The sequence below is a fragment of the Triticum aestivum genome, chromosome 5D (genome assembly GCF_018294505.1).
Source record: "Triticum aestivum cultivar Chinese Spring chromosome 5D, IWGSC CS RefSeq v2.1, whole genome shotgun sequence".
Classification (NCBI taxonomy): domain Eukaryota; kingdom Viridiplantae; phylum Streptophyta; class Magnoliopsida; order Poales; family Poaceae; genus Triticum; species Triticum aestivum.
Genome location: NC_057808.1, coordinates 206,904,333 through 206,922,069, shown reverse-complemented (window position 1 = coordinate 206,922,069; position 17,737 = coordinate 206,904,333). Strand labels below are relative to the sequence as shown.

At 47.2% G+C, this 17,737-nt stretch overlaps 1 protein-coding gene across 2 annotated transcripts; it reads right to left on the bottom strand.

The window, feature by feature from the left end:
- Positions 1-2,141: 2,141 nt before the first annotated feature.
- On the bottom strand, positions 2,142-6,910 carry LOC123120080 (probable alpha,alpha-trehalose-phosphate synthase [UDP-forming] 7). Of its 2 annotated transcripts, none has more exons than XM_044540086.1 (3): positions 4,667-6,900; positions 3,227-3,500; positions 2,142-2,843 (listed from the first exon to the last, which is right to left on the bottom strand). In XM_044540086.1, exons 1-3 carry the CDS (start codon positions 6,676-6,678, stop codon positions 2,520-2,522), a joined length of 2,610 nt encoding a protein of 869 aa, XP_044396021.1. In that variant the 5' UTR covers positions 6,679-6,900; the 3' UTR covers positions 2,142-2,519. The 2 variants fall into 2 exon arrangements, 1 of the variants encoding a protein (XP_044396021.1); XR_006459317.1 differs by having other exon boundaries at positions 2,658-2,843; positions 3,227-3,540; positions 4,667-6,910.
- Positions 6,911-17,737: the final 10,827 nt, after the last annotated feature.

The window sequence follows — 17,737 nt, the reverse complement described above, 5'->3', positions numbered from 1 at the left end:
GTTGATGGAGATGGCTCTGATGATGGATTCCACCTCCGGCAGGGTGCGGGAATAGGCCTCCAGGTTGGATTTCCTCAAAACGAAAACTTGCGATGGCAGAAGAAATCATGAAAAAATGGTACTGAGGGTTTCCTGAAATATACTCCCTCCGTCCCAAAATAAGTGCCTCAACTTTGTACTAACTTTAATACAAAGTTGTATAGAAGTTGAGGGACAGAGGGAGTAGGATTTATGGGCGGAAGAAACAACGTAAGGTGGTGCCCATGGGGCCCACATGGACTAACCACGCGGGTGGGCCCCTTAGCAACTTTCGACACTTTCTGGACTCCTCGTGTCTTGGAAAAAATCATATTAAATCCCTGGGTTTTTTAACCACCGTAGATATGGATTTTCTGAAAAGTCAAAAACATGCAGAAAACAACAACTGACAATGTGCACTGGATTAATAGGTTAGTCCAGAAAAATTACTATAAAAAGTATTTGAAAGTGATATTATAATAGCATGAAACAATAAAAAATTATAGATACATTTGAGATGTATTAGTAACTGACTTGAGTTCCAAAGACCCCTTTCCCTTATTGACTTCTTCAAGCATCTCAAGTTTCTTTCACAAAGGCCCAAACTCTAACTTTTACAATCAAAGGTTATAAAACCATCTTCACCATATGTAGGTTTGGCAACTGTTGCTAGGAACATGACCTTCCCTATATTGTTCTTATTTTTGAATAATCCACAAAGGGCCTTCTTCTTCAGAAAGGAGATAATAGGTGCACTTTCTTTTAGACATATCAAACCACTTCTCATCAATGTGTACAATCCTGCTCATGTCAAGCTAGGCCTGACATTTTCCAATGTTGTTTCATCCAACATGAAAATGCAAAACTTGAGTGTGGCTATCTGTTAGCTGGCTTGAGTAAAGACTTTAAAGCTGCTCGTGTGATGCTTTAGCTTGCCCCACTTGAACATTTTGTGCAATGTTATGTAGCTAACATCCGGAGACCTAGAAAGAGCTCCGAGTGTCTTCATCTATTTAGCGGGATTATAGACATCCTAGACAGATTAAGAACTTTCTCTTGTGACCTACTCTTTTTTTTTGTTAGAGGCATCGGCTTCTTGACCTTTTGCAATCTGACCATGTGCATGTTTCCATATTCTTTCAGCAGTTCTAAGACTTGTATGCAAAAGGTTAGCAACAAGCTCTTTGTCCTTTTTCTCAATTTCTCTATCTTTGATCAGTGCTTCCTGCGACGTAAGCACAAATCTATGATCATATGGCAGTTCTCTTCTTATTGGCTGATCAACACCTGCAACACATGGAGTAAGTTCACAAATCTAGGGGAGGAGTGATGACGATGACGCCTTCGTGCTGTCTCGATGAGACCCTCTCTGGAGTGGTGTGTGTGAGGTATCTTATGTGTGCCGCTCAGCGTTGTGATGGTTTTTGTCCGGTTCTCCATAATTAACTGGCAATCTGGTTTTTGCGCAGTTTTCCCCAATTAACTGAGCAACTCTTTTTTTCTTAATGAATGCAGGATAACTGTCATTTCGAAGAAAAAAAATCTCTGGTTGTGTACTGTTACCTGCATGATCTTGATTTGCATCAACATGTGCATCTTCCTCTTCTTTTTGACAAATGTATTTCCTCTTCTTGATTTAACTCATGATCATGATCTTCATTTGCATCAACATGTGCATCCTCTTCTTGATTTAACTCAAGATCATGATATGCATCCTCCTCAGCAGAAGAGTGCGGTCGCTGGAGCAACGCCAGCCGGCGTGGATCTATCGCACTGGATCGCGGCCTGCCTGCTCGCCGGCGCCTGGATTTGTCGCGCTGGATCACGGCCTGGAGCGCCTAGAGTGCAACAGCCCCCCGGTAGGGAGGCCGAGGCGTCGCGCTATGGGGAGGCAGAGCTTGGGGGAGGCGGAGGGTGCGGCCTGAGAACTTTTTGAAATCTGGAGGGTCTGAATGTAAAATTAACTTTGTGTACTGAGGGTGCGGCCTGAGAACTTTTTGAAATCTGGACGGTCTGAATGTAAAGTTAACTTTGTGTACTAATTTTTGTCTGTTGGCAACAAGTAATTTGATACGGAGGGAGTAAAATATGGGTCAAACATAGCGTTAGCATATTCGAGCAAGTAGGAGTAGGCAAAATGGCCCAAATGCTCATCTACTAATTTCGACTTATAGTGTATATAAACTTGCAGAAACACTCGAATCTTACATACACTACCTGCTACTAACAGAAAAAAGAAGTCTAGAAAAGATACCTACCATGGATTTTTTTTTCCCTCCAGGTCATTTCTCTATCTAGACAGAATGTGAAAAATACTCCAAAATTACGAGAAGGCAGACGGTAAAAGAGACCAAAACTAGACCAACACTAGGTTATTGACATTGATCTGACTATCTGTATATTGCTAAAGTTGCATTCCAGCTATCTGAACTTGGCTTCAATTTAGACAGAAGATTGCTGGTTGCAATGGACTATGAGATATGCTCTTCGACACGACTTCATCATGCCCCCTCCGACGGGGAAAGTATCTCCGATTCTTCTGGTGAACCAACCTCCTCTGATACATCTGCAAGTGCCTCGAGCATGTTCAAAACATCATTAGTATCGTCCAAATAATACTTGGCCTTGCTTGGTTTCTGGCCGACTGTGCAGGCATAGAGCGAGGTTTGGGGATCAACAATGCTCCGCCTCATAATATCAGCTATTCCTTCAAACATATCCTCATCTGATCGATCATCACCTATGCAGAGGACAAAATCTGCTTGTCTTTTCTTCTCTGTCAGCATCGATAGGATCTTCTCCGCGACAAATCCCTTGCTGACACTCTGCAATCCAACAGAAGCATTTTATGAACTCTGGGAAGGCAGCAAGTAAATGGTTGCCAGACAAGAAATCAGTTTCCAGAAAGAATCCAGGATTTGTTAAATGAACTAGTATATTATTCACTGTCAATATAACTCTTATATATAGGCCCCTCACAAGTTAGCACGCAAAATTCACTATCACAAGTGGAGGATCACAACACATAAAGATGAGACATTAGATTCTATATTATTGTGGCCTAGAAATCACGGTAGATAATATTGCTCTGAAAATCAGCATCTACTGACAAATAATGGCTTGCTCATCTCCACAATACTAGATTCAGTATTTTGCTTCTGAGGGACTACAAAATACTAGATGTATGATGTATGGAGAAAAGTAGTACCTGAGGTTTAACCTCTACAATGTGTTGGCCACTCTTCACAGAGACTGGCTCATTGGCAAGAACACTCTCCAAATGATCTAACATTTCTTTCGCTTGTGCAGATCCAAAACCAGGGTCAGCATCTTGGTGGTGCCAGACCAAAGCACTCTCTTTGGTTTCGATATACGATCCATCAGTAGCTTCTGTATACAGGTTCATTACTGGCTCAGCCATTTGCATCCATCCAAACTCTGAGCACTGGTTATTTATTTGCCATTGCTCATCTCTGGTTCGCCTGACAAGGAATAGCTGTTGAGATGAAACTTGCCGTAGAACTGAATATTTCAATTCAAATTAACCCCATGAATACAAAGAATAACATTAAACAAGGCACAAACTGAAAATTAAGAACGTGTTAATTATATGCAGGATGAAGAACTGATTCCACTTGTCTCCCAGCTGTTATATAGTTCAACATTCACTGTATTACTGCTTGACTGGGCTACAAGACTTGCACCTAATGGTTGCTGCTGAAATAATTCTACCAACTGATGGTACTAAAAATCTTCCAATTTATATCAGCATGTTGTATAGTTGCATATGCATACTGGTCTTACTTCACCCTAACCGAAAGAAAGTTTCCCTATCCAAGTTTAGCCCAATGAGGTTGACACATGAATGTTCATGCAATGGTAAGTACTCAGTAGATCCATCCATGGTAAATGCCTAACAGTACAAGTGCAAAGTGCAACCAAATAGATTCAAGAGACTTCATGGTAATCACAGCTCTATACAAGAAGCCTTCCCTTTTCTTAAGCACTTACGGAGTTACAGCTTCAATGCATGACTCATGGCTAACATGAGAACTATTAGGGTACAGCCTCTCATTTTGTGAACTCTTGAATTGGTCACAAACATATACTGCTTTTTTCTACTGTAATTTCATCCTCATGTAAGTAAAGTCAATATATTAGTCATGTTCTTAGTATTTGTAGGCTCCCCTACTGATGATCTGGATGATGTTGATGTGGCAATATCTGATATACCTTCAGAACCAACATTCAAATTTATAATTGATGATGCATGTTGTTACTTTTACCCAAGGAATGGGTCTACACGGAATGATGTATTGATATCTGCTGTCCCCAGAACACCAATGGAAGTATGATCCTGTACCCCACAACATAAGATCTGAGAAATTAAATGGTTGTTGAAATGATCGTTCTATGATGTCACCACGTCATATGCCATATTATTGTTAATACTTACATAAAACACAAAACTCTATTTTTTTCATATTTTTTTGTGAGTGTCTGAAATATAGCTGATTTTGCATTTGTTTATACTTGAAGCTGGAAACAAGTACCAGTGAAAGTATCAGAAGGCGCAAAGTCAATGCAAGACATGTTAAAAAAAGTAATAATCGTAATTGAAAATTCAAGAAACTAAGTGAGAGCATACCTCATAAAGTAACCATGTTCAGCCGCAATGCCAAGCTCAGGGCAAGAGTTGAACCACTTCTCAAGGCTACTCCTACCTCTTCCACTTACAATGAAAACAACATTCTTCTTATCAGCACACAGAGCATTCATGATGTTAACAACAGTCTCATTTGGAGTTCGATTGATCGTAGTTTGTGGTACTAGAGTTCCATCATAGTCCAGAAGTATAACCCTGCTGTTCGACTTCTTGTAATCAGCAATAATAGAATCCACAGTAAGCTTTTTGAAGTTGCGGTCTAGAGCAACCACTCTAAATCCAAATCCAAGTCCAATACCCCAGCACCTCCTCCTAAAATGGTCCCTGCAGCTTCTCTCCAGGTCATGAATATAGCTCTTAGACCAATAGGCAACATCATGTGTGCTGACATATCGATAATGCTTCTCATGGCGCAATTGCTTTTCATTCTCTGACAAAGCAATGGACTCGTTCATTGCCTCTGCTGTTGTATCAATGTTCCAAGGGTTCACCCGGATTGCTCCACTCAATGATGGCGAGCAACCTATGAATTCTGACACGACTAGCATACTCTTCCTCTTTGGTGCATCACCACCATCCAAATCAGGAATCCCCTGTCTACACACAATGTACTCATATGGTGTGAGGTTCATCCCATCCCTCACTGCAGTAACAACGACGCACTCGGCCACAGTGTAATATGCCATCCTTTCCACACTCGACAAAGTCCTATTAACAAGCTCCACAGGACTATACCCCGACCGCCCAAACTGTTCATTAATCCTCGTGCAACTTTCCTCGATCTCAGCCTTTAATCCTTGCACGTCCTTTCCACTACCACCCCTTGGGTTTGCAATCTGCACTAGCACTGCTCGGCCCTGCCATTTTGGGTGTGTCTTGAGCATATGCTCAAACGCAAGAATCTTCAGGTTAATCCCCTTGAATATGTCCAGATCATCCACACCAAGCAAGACAGTCTTCCCGTTAAACTGCTTCCGTAGCTCTGCAACACGCGACTCCAGATCAGGAAGCTGGAGCTGCGATTTAAGCTGCATCATGTTAATCCCAACAGGCATGATCTTTATCCCCACAGTGCGGCCAAAGTAATCGAGCCCAATGTAGCCTCTCTTGGATTGGTACTCGATTCCGAGCATGCGGCTGCAGCAAGAGAGGAAATGGCGGGCGTAATCAAAGGTATGGAAGCCAATGAGATCGCAGTTGAGCAAGGATTTGAGGATCTCGTCGCGGACGGGCAGGCTACGGTAGAGCTCGGATGATGGGAAGGGGCTGTGCAGGAAGAACCCGATGCGGAGGCGGTTGAATCGGCGGCGCAGGAAAGAGGGGAGCGCCAGGAGGTGGTAGTCGTGGATCCAGATGTAGTCGTCCTCGGGGTTGAGGACCTCGATGACGCGCTGCGAGAAGATTTTGTTGGCAAGGACGTAGGCCTCCCAGTTGGAGCGGTCGAAGCGGCCACCGTGGTCAGAGGTGAAGGGGAGCATGTAGTGGAAGAGCGGCCACAGGGTCTGCTTGCAGAAGCCGTGGTAGAAGCGGTCGGAGAGGTCCTTGGGGAGGAAGGCCGGGACGCAGCGGAACCTGTCGAGGAGCGCCTGCGCGACGTCTTCCTGCTCGGCGGCTGGCACGTCGGCGCGGAGGGAGCCGACGTAGAGGACCTCCATGTCCTCGGGGAGGCCGTCACGGAGGTGGAGCAGGAGCGAGTCCTCGTCCCAGCAGAAGGTCAAGCCGCGGCCGTCGGGTCGGCGCTCGCAGCGCACGGGGAGCGTATTGGCGACAACGATGATGCGGTCGTTGGCGAGCGACGACTGCACGTCCGAAGCTACGCTCCCCGCGCGCTCCTCGTCGAGCTCCGCCAGCGTGCCCGGCGTCGTCAACGTCCTCTGCATCCGCCTCGGACGCGGCGGCCGCCCGCCGCCACCCCCGCTGGAGCCCCCGTAGTCGAGCGCCGAGAGATTCCCATTGGCGAGATCGAGTAGGTTGGTGTAGGATCGCGAGAACATGGTGGCGAGACGATCGAAGCCCGCTCGTTCGTGCCCTCTCCGCCTCGATCGAATAGCTGGATCGATCCAATCCAATCTAGTTGGCCTCAGACCCGATCCTCCCGATGCTCCTCCCCCGCCTGAGCCCTAGGAGCGGCGCCGGAAGATGCGGCGTGCAGGAGGTGACGAGGGCTAGGTGAGAGCCCAGGGAGGAGGGCACGGGGGAGGTACGTGCGACACGCAGCTCTGAAACGGGGCAGATATTTTATTCGCGAAAGGAGAGGCAAGTCCGTTCCATCTGGGCCGCGCAGAGACTCATCGGACGGACGGTGTTCACGAGGCGACGTGGAAGGCCTCCGCCAGCAGCTGCGGCGACGCGCACATGCGGGAATGCCTACCAGGGAGATGCCGCCCACACCCACCGGGCCTAGGGTTGTACAGAGTCGGTTTACGGAAGGAGAAAACTACACATCCGGATGCTAATCTTGTCACCCATGCAAAGGAGAGTCTCATCCGGACGGGGAAAGGTCTTCTACCTTGTATCTTCACGGCCCATCAGTCCGGCCCATGTCCCATAGCCCGGACGCCCGAGGACCCCTTAATTCAGGACTCCCTCGGTAGCCCTTGAACTTGCCTTCAATGACGACGTAGTATCCTGCTTATGTCTTCGGCTTTGCAAGGCGGGTTCTTTATTATACTTCGGATTAACGACAATCTGGCTCTAACCTCGATGTGCATCATTTATGATTCCTTCCTGTGGTCGCTTCGATTTCTGCGCGCCGAATGAATACATACAGTCCGTGATTTTTTTGCAAATAAGCCCCTCACCACGCTCGGACGGCATCTATGTAAGGAGACTTAGATCCCCAAATGCCATCTCACATCGCGCAGAGGAAAAACCGCCATGGTTAGCTACGAAAAAATCTCCCAACATGGCTAGCGCTCCAGGCTCCTCTTCGTGCCCCCATGGCCCTCAGGAGGGTGATTGGCAGAGTCGCTCCGTGCCTCATCTTTAGCTGAGTCGACTCCAGACGCAGGGCTACCTTCCCCTCGTAGATCTAGTCTCCTTTCGAGCGGGTTTGGCCTCAATCGGCAATGATGTGATGACTCAGAATTTCCCCAACCCCAACAAGGAGGAGAGGGTGTGCTTCGTCCCATTCTTATTGTGGGGCCTAGGATTTCCAATCCATCCCTTCCTTAGGGGCTTATTGGAATTTTACGGCATCCAACTACACAACCTTACCCCAGGTTCGATTTTGCACATCTCAGGCTTCGTTGCCCTCTGCGAACTGTTCTTAGGCATTGAGGCCCATTTTGAACTATGGAGGAAGTTCTTTTGCCTCGTCCCCCGCCATTGAGGAGGTTCCATATTTGAAGTGGGCGGCACCGAAGTATGGCGCATAGCCGGATCCAGATACCTCATCGGAACGTGAAACGAGGTCTATGCATAGTGGTCTTCGGAATGGTTCTACATGGACAACGTCCCACTGCCGGACCCAGTTCAGCGTGGCCTTCCGGAATTTTCCAGTGCCCCTTTAAAGAAGCGCCTCAACTGGCGTCCCCGAAGTCCCAAGGAAGAAGATAGTGCAGAGATAACAAGGTTGGTCAGCAAGTTCAGGTTGCTAGCCCACATCAAGCTCTCGATAGTCGAGGTCATGGCCATTGCAATAAAGAGGTGTGTTCAGCCTCTCTAATCCAGAGTAACCCCGTTATGGTGTTACAACGGAGAAGATGACGCATCCCGTTACAGACGGAAGGGTCCGGATACCCCAGCCGAACTGGCCACAATCTTGGTCGATCTGTATAAGGGTGAGAAAGAATATTTCCTCCGCTTGAATTGTTGTGAAGGCTAATCCATGTACAACCCCATTGAATGGGTAAGATTCCGATCATTTATGTTATTTTATTGTTGTTACAGATACTAATCAAACTTTCCTTTTGTTGCCGCAAACAGTCATGGAGGAAGATGACTGAGGACGTCCACTGTCCCGCTCCGCGGCCAGAGGATCATAACCGTGATGGAGACCCTGGCTTTTGCGAGGATCCGGACATATACATAGAGTTCGATGATGGAGTATTTTATCAAGCGAGCCTTGACGGCATAGAAGTGGCTATCACCGCCTATTACCCCCGCCTCTATCCCTTCTGCATCGTGAGTATTCGGAGGGTTCTTGAAAGGAAGTCCCTATTTGTACTTTTACCCATTATGCTGATCCACATTTTAATAGGATCGGCGATCGGCAGCCCGTACCTCCACAGGGCAACTTCTACACGGGGCACTCGTTCGAAACGAAAAGGGACCGGGAGTGCCGCAGAAACTTCACAGCCGTCCAAGAGGTATGTCTGCTTTATTACATGCCCTGGTACGAGTCTAGATTGTTCAAAGTCTCCTTTCTTCTTGATGTCAGGAGAAACACGCGGCAGACGGTGGGAAAGCGCCCTGCTAGCCGAATGTCAGCTAATCTGGTGCCGAACTCATCAACTGGGACGGGAGCCGATGCAATGCCGGTTCCGCTGCCTCATGAGGATTCAGACGATGTATCTATCCGAATTCCGAAGTAGAGAGCGTGATGAATCATCATCGATTGAAGGAGGGCATGCGTGCTCCGGCCTTTTCTGAGCAAGAATTCAACGCACTCAGTTCGGTGGATGCGTACATCCGAGCGGCTCGAGACGGGCTTGCCGGAGTCACTCAGTTGTTCTCAAAGGACATACAGGTAAAAGTTTATGCAATTTGTATGGTCATATGGCAGTAGCCCCCGAGACTTGAAGCAGTGAAGCAAACCGATTTAAGGATCAATAATATTTGCAGGTTCTGAAAGAAAAGAACACTGTGCTAGCCCAGGAGCTGAAAACAAACCAGACGCAACTGAATGCGGTCACCGCCGAACTGGCGGAAATGAAAAAGATCGCAACGGGCGCGTCCAAGGAGAAAAATCTCGAGGAGGAAAAGGACAAACAATCTGAAGAGATAGAGAACTTGAGGGCTCAGTTATCGGCTGCTCAGAAAGAGAATAAAAAACTGAAAGGCGGCATGTTTGGCATGTCTTCCTCTCTTATTTAGAACCACCCTAGGTGCCCATGTTTAGTCCATAATTCGGAATATCATGACTCTGTTGCTGTAGTTTTGTTAACTGGTCGGCCAGAAGAGGAAGTATCCGGATTTCAAGGCGATGTGCTAAAGGAGTTGTCCGCGGTACATGCTCGGGCCCGGAAAGCCATGAAGAGTATGGCGAGGGCCTAATGGCCATCTGATACCCCTCCAGAAAGTATGGAGGGCCTGCAAACCTGTTCAAAGGTGCCCGGTGCTGGTTCGAGCTATGGAAGACATCCACCTGCCGTGAAGGCGCACGAGAAGCCTGGGCCATGGTGAAGACACGCTTCACCAAACTTGACCCAAATCATATGGCCCGAGTGGGACCACAGGGGCCAGATGGGAAACAAATTCCATTGAATTTGGTGTATGACCAAGTAATGATAGCTGCGAAATATTCGCAGGAAGACTGTAGGTTAGACAGTCTTATAGATGGAATAGATAAGGAATAGGTTTTTGATTTAATGTACATTTATGATCAACCTATGTCTTTATCTGAACATGTGAAAAGTTTTGTTATCGCAGGCTTTCGGCTTTAACCTCCAAACCAAAATGGTGGAGTGTTTCCGCATACTTATTCGAAATGAAAAGGAAGTATTTACTATGTCTGAAAACCAGGCAACCCAGTCATTGTGCTCGAACAGACAAAAATTTGAGTTTAGGATGTATGTTATATTACATATGTAAGAAACATCTTTCAAGGAAAATAGTTCCGTTAATGGTTCCTTTCCTTGGGTCGGCATACTATAATTACGCGTGCTGGGGTGTGTGATCCGTAATACGGAAAAACTGTCTTGCAGTGTTTAAAGTGGTTACAATAATGCAACAATCTGTCATGTGATTGCCGACCAATTATTCCCTTAAGAACGCTAGCTTTCGGCTTCACCCGTCTGAGGTACATGTCCGGATAACCCGGTTGTAACAATCGCAGAGGTGCTCCCTTTACGCCCTAGCCGAACAATCGGTAATGTAGGGCATAAGCACATGAGCAAGGCAACCCAGCTTGGCAAAAACATAAGTCATAGAGGTGCCTATAATGGCAAAAGGATGTATATCAGCAAACGACACTTATATTATGAGCTCTAGGCTCGGAATAATAATAAGCTTCTACTTAAAGAAGCCCCCAGGCATGGTGGGGTGTGTACATTTAAGGATGTGTACCCCTCAAGTGTTCGGCTTATCCGAACACATCCTGGAAAACGTATAAAAACGAGAAGAAACGTTGGAAGGGAGAAAAAGGAACGAAAAAGAAGTATGGCCGGACTTATGCGTAGAATCTTCGGAGCCGAGCAGCGTTCCATGGGTTCGGCTCTAAGCGATTATCTGATGCATTGCGAAGGCAGTAGGATCCTCCAATGAGAACTTCATCTATAATGAAGGCACCTTCCCATTTTGGTTTGAGATTGTCCTTTTTCTTCTCTGGGAGGCGTGAAACGAGTTCACCGACGTTATAAGTCTTTTCCCGCACTTCTCTGGTTTGGTATCTCCGAGCTTGTTGTTGATAGAATGCGGAACGGGCTTTTGCAACATCGTGCTCCTCCTTCGGGCCATCTAGGTCGTCCTGCTAATCAAGCTCGGCTTCTCTCTCTTCGTACATGGGCACTTGAGGTGAGTCATGAATAATGTCGCAGGGCAAGACAGCCTGTGTGTCGTACACCATGAAGAAGGGTGTGTATCCGGTCATGCGATTGGGCGTGGTCCGGAGTCCCTAGAGTATGGAATTGAGTTCCTCGAACCAGTGTTTATCTGACTCCCTTAGGGATCACACTAGTCTGGGTTTGATGCCGCTCATTATCGGGCCATTAGACCGTTCGACCTGACGTTTGTTTGAGGGTGATATACATAGGCGTAATCAAGCTTTATGCCCAGGTTAGCCGACCAATTTTTCACCTCGTCAGCCATGAAGTTAGAGCCGTTGTCAGTAATAATGTTGTGCGGGACACCATAACGGTGAGTGACACCGGATATAAAGTCGATCACTGGTCCGACTTCAGCCATTTTTACTGGTTTGGCCTCTATCCACTTAGTGAATTTATCCACCATAACCAGCAAATATTTCTTCTTATGGCTTCCCCCTTTAAGGGTCTGACCATGTCTAGCCCCCAGGCCACAAAAGGCCAAGTAATGGGGATTGTTCTTAGGGCAGTGGGCGGCATATGGCTTTGATTGGCAAAAAGCCGACATCCGACACAACGCTGTAGAAGGGCCAGTGCATCTGCTTGGGCTGTGGGCCAAAAGAAACCTGTACGGAAGGTCTTACTTACGAGGGCCCGAGCTGCGGCGTGATGGCCACTGAGACCGACATGTATTTCAGCCAAGAGCTGCTGTCCCTCCTCTTCGGAGATACATCGTTGAAGAACTCCAGTAGTACTTTTCTTGTAGAGTTCTCCTTCATGAACTTTGTAGGCTTTCGAGCGTCGAACGATGCGACGTGCCTCAGTCTGGTCAGCAGGGAGCTCCCGCCTATTAAGATAGGCTAGGAAAGGTTCGGCCCTGTCACATCCCTAGTCTGGTAGTGCTCTAGGCTAGCTTTTGCATCCATGCATCATGTCTAAACTTATTTTGAAAGTTGAAATGGGGATTGTTCAAACCCTAGCACCAGATCAAATCAACTAGGTTCAAATTAAAATATTCTCAATGAACCCAAAATGCCCTTTAGAAAAGTTCATCATTTTTGGATTGGTTGAAAACCTCTGCCAAAAATGTTGCACATATTTCTAGGACCATTCTGGATTTTCGAATTAAATCGTAAAGTATTTGAATTTGGGCATTCAAATGCTATAAATATTTTAATTGCCTAAATAATTCTGATAATGGTTGAGGGCTGCTGAAAAACATTTCAACAGTGCCCATAATTTATTTCAGGCTTTTAGAAAAGGTTTAGTATTTTTACTAAATCCAGAAACAAAGACAGAAATAGAAAACAGAAAATAGAAGAGAGAGAGAGAGAGAGAGAGAGAGAGAGAGAGAGAGAGAGAGAGAAGGACTACCTGGCCACCTACCTGTAGACAGCCCAGCTCGCTGGCCCGGCCTACCTGGCGCCTCCTGTCGTCTTCCTCCTGCCAGTAGGAGCAGCTGCGTGCTCTCACACGCGCGGCCGAGGAGGCCTGCTCCTCCCCGACGCGTCTGGACGACGCCACGCGACCCCCCAGAACCGTCTGGCTCTCCCTCTCTCTCCCTCGAGCTCCTCCCCCCTCCTCTGCTCTCTCCCTCCCATGCAACCGAGCGCATCGTCGTCGCCGTTCGCTGCCACCGCGCCAGAGCCACTGCCTCGCCTCGTCTTCGTGCCCCGAGCTCCGTCTCCTCGCGCTGAAGCTCTCCGCCGAGCCGCCCGACGCCGGGAGCCCCTTTGCCACGCCATCACCACCGTCTTCATCGCCACGGCCGGCGATCGTCGTCGCTCGATTCGCAGCAACGAGGACGCCCTCGGGCTCGTCAACCGCTTCGTTCGATCCACTGTGAGCTGCTGCATCGATCCCCCTCTCCCGTGGCTCTTTTCCTCCCGCTAACGCCGTTTCCCGTCACGGCCGAGTGCTTGGCTCCACCGGCCATGTCGCCGCCGTGGCCACCGTCACCTAGAGCTACAACCGAGCACACAGACGTGCTCAGCGCAACGCTAGAACCCTAAAAACCCCTCTAGCTGCTCCTGCCGTGCATCGTAGCGCCAAACCCGACCCCGCCCGAACTCCGGCCGCCGCCGCGAACTCGTTTTCGGTGAACTCCGGCCACCCCAGCTGCTGCCGCTTGCTGCAACGGATGCGGGAGAGCACCCGCTCCAAGCCGAGCCTCTCCGCCGTCCATTTGACCGCTGGAGCACGAAACCTGCACCTCCCCGTCGCGTTTGGCCTCGCTGGCGGCTAGACGCCGGCGGGTTTGACCCGAGTTTGACCTCCCATGGGTCATTGACATGTGGGCCCCAGCCCTACTAACTTTGGGTTAAGTTTATAGCTAAACTTAATTAACCCACTGACACACTGACTAGTGGGCCCAGGCCCCACTGATAGTTTAGTTAGTATTAATTTAACGCTAATTAACCTTGTTAATTAGTGGTGACACTGACACGCGGGCCCCACTGGTCAGGTTTGACCTGGACCGGCCTATTGACCGCTGACATCACAATGACGTCCTGCTAACGCAGTAATTCTTTTCGGGAATTTAAATAAATCTTAAATGGTTTATTTATTTCAGAAAATGTTGTAAGCTTCTAAAAATCATATAAAATCAACCGTAACTCCAAATGAAATAAGTTATATATGAAAAATGATCAAAAAATCCAATCTATCCATCTGTACTAGTTTCATGCATGATAAAGAAACTTAACCCTGCTGTTTAGATCAAAACGTGATAATGCATTATATGAGTTCATAACTTGAGTTTGAATTTGATCCCTTGGTTCAAATAAGCTCAAACCCTTCTGTTCTAGTTGCATTAGCTCAAATCACAGCATGTTGACATGTCATGATCATGCATCATATTGTGCATTGCATTGATTGTGTTGCTTCTCTGTTGTCGGTATTCGACCCCTCTCAGTAGACGTGGTTCCGGCGATGAGTTCGATGACACCGATGAAGAGCTATGCTATCTTCAGAAGTGCCAGGCAAGCAAAACCCCCTTGTTCATTCCAATACAATCCCACTCTCTTGCTCCTTCTCTCTTTTATTGCATTAGGACAACAATGATTCATCTATTACATGCTGCGGTAGTTGAACCCCTTTTCCTCTGCATGACCTGTCATTGCCACAGTAAATAGATGAAACCCACTAGCATGAGTAGGAGTTGTTTGAGCCCTGATGTGCCTACTCATTCATGCTTGTTTTTCATGCCTGCTACTGCTTAGAGTTGAGTCAGGTCTGATTCATCGGGGATGAAGTGGAATGGTGATGAACATGTCCTACTGTGTGTGAGCTAAGTGTGTGAACACGATTTGGTAAAGGTAGCGGTAAGAGGCCATGTAGGAGTACATGGTGGGTTGTCTCATTAAAACCGTCCTCAGGAACTCAGTTTTGTGTTTGTGATCCATGAACAGCTACTACCACGCGTTGGGCCCGAAACCAATGGACCCTCTCGACTTATTAACCGCCCCTGTCCTCTGTCCGGGAGTTGCAAGTAGTTTCTGGTGTTTGTAGTATGCCGGAGGCCATGCGCAGCGCTGACCCGAGGGGTGGGCTGTGATGCGGTAGGCACGTGGCCCGGTGTACCGAGTCGCCCGTTTGGTGACCCGGGAACCCTGTACACATCGTTCGCGGCCGTATGTGGAAACCTCGGCCGGACTCCCTGCGGATGGAACCTGAATAGGTGATAAACCTGGACTAGGGACTTGTGTGGTTAGTCAGGTCATGGCCGACACCCTCGCTGGGCTTCCGCTTGAAGGTTGACGAGTACATGTCGTGTAACGGCGATAAGTGGTGAGAGCGTGTGTGAAGAAGTACACCACTGCAGGGTTAACATCATCTATTCGAATAGTCGCGTCTGCGGTAAAGGACCTCTGGGTTACCTATACAGTTCATAGACAAGTGAAAGTGGATACTCTAAAATGCGCAAGATAAGCGTGAGTGCTATGGATGGCGTTCTCGTAGGGAGACGGGAGCGGATCCATAGTGGTGTATTGATATGGTGAATATGTGGACTCGTGTGCGCCACCTCAAAAGAGTTACTTGTAGTCGTAGTTTAGGATAGCCACCGAGTCAAAGCTGGCTTGCTGCAGTTAAACTCCACCACCCCCTTTGTTGATACCGATGCATATGTAGTTAGTTCTGATGTAAGTCTTGGTGGGTACATTTGTACACACGTTTGCTTAATTTATGTTTTGTAGAGAGACTTCAGTCTCGCTGATAGTTCCGCGTGGACTTCGACGTTTAGCTTGTTACCTCAGCTACGATCTTGTGCCCTCGGCAGGGTCTTGTAGATAGTCAGGCTTCTCAGCCTTTTCATTTGTAGTTGTCTGTACTCAGACAAGTTAAGCTTCCGCTTGTGCTTGTTGCTTGTATGACTTGAATGCTGGGTCATCAGACCCATGTTTGTAATATCTGGCTGTTCGGAGCCTAATGAATAAATACTTTGAGTTGTAGAGTTTTGTTGTGATGCCATGTTGTATTTGCACATATCGAGAATATTGTGTGTATGATTTGAAATGCTTGGTATGTGTGGGATCCGAAAACCTAGTTGTTTATCCTTGGTAGCCTCTCTTACCGGGAAATGTCTCCTAGTGCTTCCACTGAGCCATGGTAGCTTGCTACTGCTCCGGAACACTTAGGCCGGCCGGCATGTGTCCTTCGTTCATGTGTCCGTCCCTTCGGGGAAATGTCACGCGGTGTCTACCGGAGTCCTGTCAGCCTGCTACAGCCCGGATTCTCCGAAGTCCTGTTAGCCCAGATGCTACAGCCTGGATTCACTCGCTGATGACCGACACGTTCGTTGCTGGGTCATGTATGCATGTCCCTGTAAGTTAGTGCCACTTTGGGTTTACGACTAGTCATGTTGGCCCGGGTTCTCTGTCATCTGAATGCTAGCGATACTATCATATACGTGAGCCAAAAGGCGCAAACGGTCCCGGGCCAGGTAAGGTGGCACCCGTGGGAATACCGTGCGTGAGGCCGCAAAGTCATATGATGTGTTACATGCTAGATCAGTGTGACTTAGGATCGGGGTCCTAACATCTTTGGTATCAGAGCCTGACTGCCTCTAGGATTACCAAGCCAAACAGGTCGAAGTTAAGTCTATAAATTATTTATTTATGTAAGGGAATTGATTGTGGATGGAAACGTAAGGCTCTTTTTACTTCTTTACCTTATGGCGTTGTGATCTGAGTCAACCTCTTCTTTTCTACGGGGATTAAGAACTAGGCTTTCTCTTCTTTCTATCAAGGTCACGTGTTACTAATCCGTAGACTCTTATAGGATTGTTGGTTCCAAGCCTCAGTTCAGTTTCTACTACTGCAGTATGTTGACAGTTGATCTCGGAACCTTGATATTGTGATTCTGAGTGGTTATCCCACCATTTTTGTATGTCCCAATATTTTTGAGCAATTACAGCCGTTATGTTGTCCGAGTCATCCCAGGTTTCTAAATAGTCTGATGCATTTGCAAATCCCTTCTTTTCGTTCCCGATGTTTCTTTGGGCCAGTCCAACCACACTAATCGCTGAGTTGAGGTACTCTATTGCCTCAACATATATGTTGGAGCTAATATTATGACCCTAGGTCTCTTAGAGGATCACATAGTAATCTAGCCATGTTTTGTATTCCCAGTGTGATGATTCTGGCCATTATTCTCAAAAGCATCTCGTGATGCCACTTAGTAGTAGGTATTCTACTCCTCGGTTTTGAAACCCGAGTTTCACTCTACTCATTCATGTTGATAGTGTTAGATCGTTCCTTTAGGATATTGGTAACCTTGTGATAGTCCTCGAGGTCTATGGTATTTCCTTCTTCCAAATACCATGAACTGCTTATGGCAGTAGTTCTTTGAATCAAAAGATCAGAACAAGAGTGCTCTTGATGAGTTCTCCATTCTACATTGTGACTCTGCCAGTTCTATCTTTCTGCATGGGTTATCCGGAACAAATATGCTGAACTCGTTCGACATGCTAATCTATGCATCCACAACTCACAAAACCATATGTTCCTCTGAGTTGTTCCTCTGTAGTTGTATTCCGATCCTTGTCTATCAGTGGATAGTCAAGTTTACGTGTGCATTCATGTTTCTCGGTGCGCATTGTTCTCATGGTTCGTCAAGCCATTCTATTCCGGAATGACTAGGAGAAACAAACTCCAGTACCTTATCCATTCCCTGGATTGGGTCAAAGTAGTTGTATTCCGCAGATAAGAATGCCAATCTAGCTTCTAATCTGTTCTACCCCGGAGTATTGCCATCTTAAGTCAAGAATGTCATGGGAATTGCACAACCTCTTATGAATTCTTGACGCAGTGATACTTCTTGCCAACATTGTTCATTCCTCGGTTCCCGTGTTATTGTAACCGGAATGCCA

Coding starts and splice junctions, on each gene's coding strand:
- LOC123120080 (XM_044540086.1), bottom strand. CDS start 6,678: ATGTTCTCGCGATCCTACACCAACCTACTCGATCTCGCCAATGGGAAT. Junction 3,501..4,666: donor GAACATGGTTACTTTATGAG/GTATGCTCTCAC, acceptor ATTCCTTGTCAG/GCGAACCAGAGATGAGCAAT. Junction 2,844..3,226: donor TTGTAGAGGTTAAACCTCAG/GTACTACTTTTC, acceptor GTTGGATTGCAG/AGTGTCAGCAAGGGATTTGT.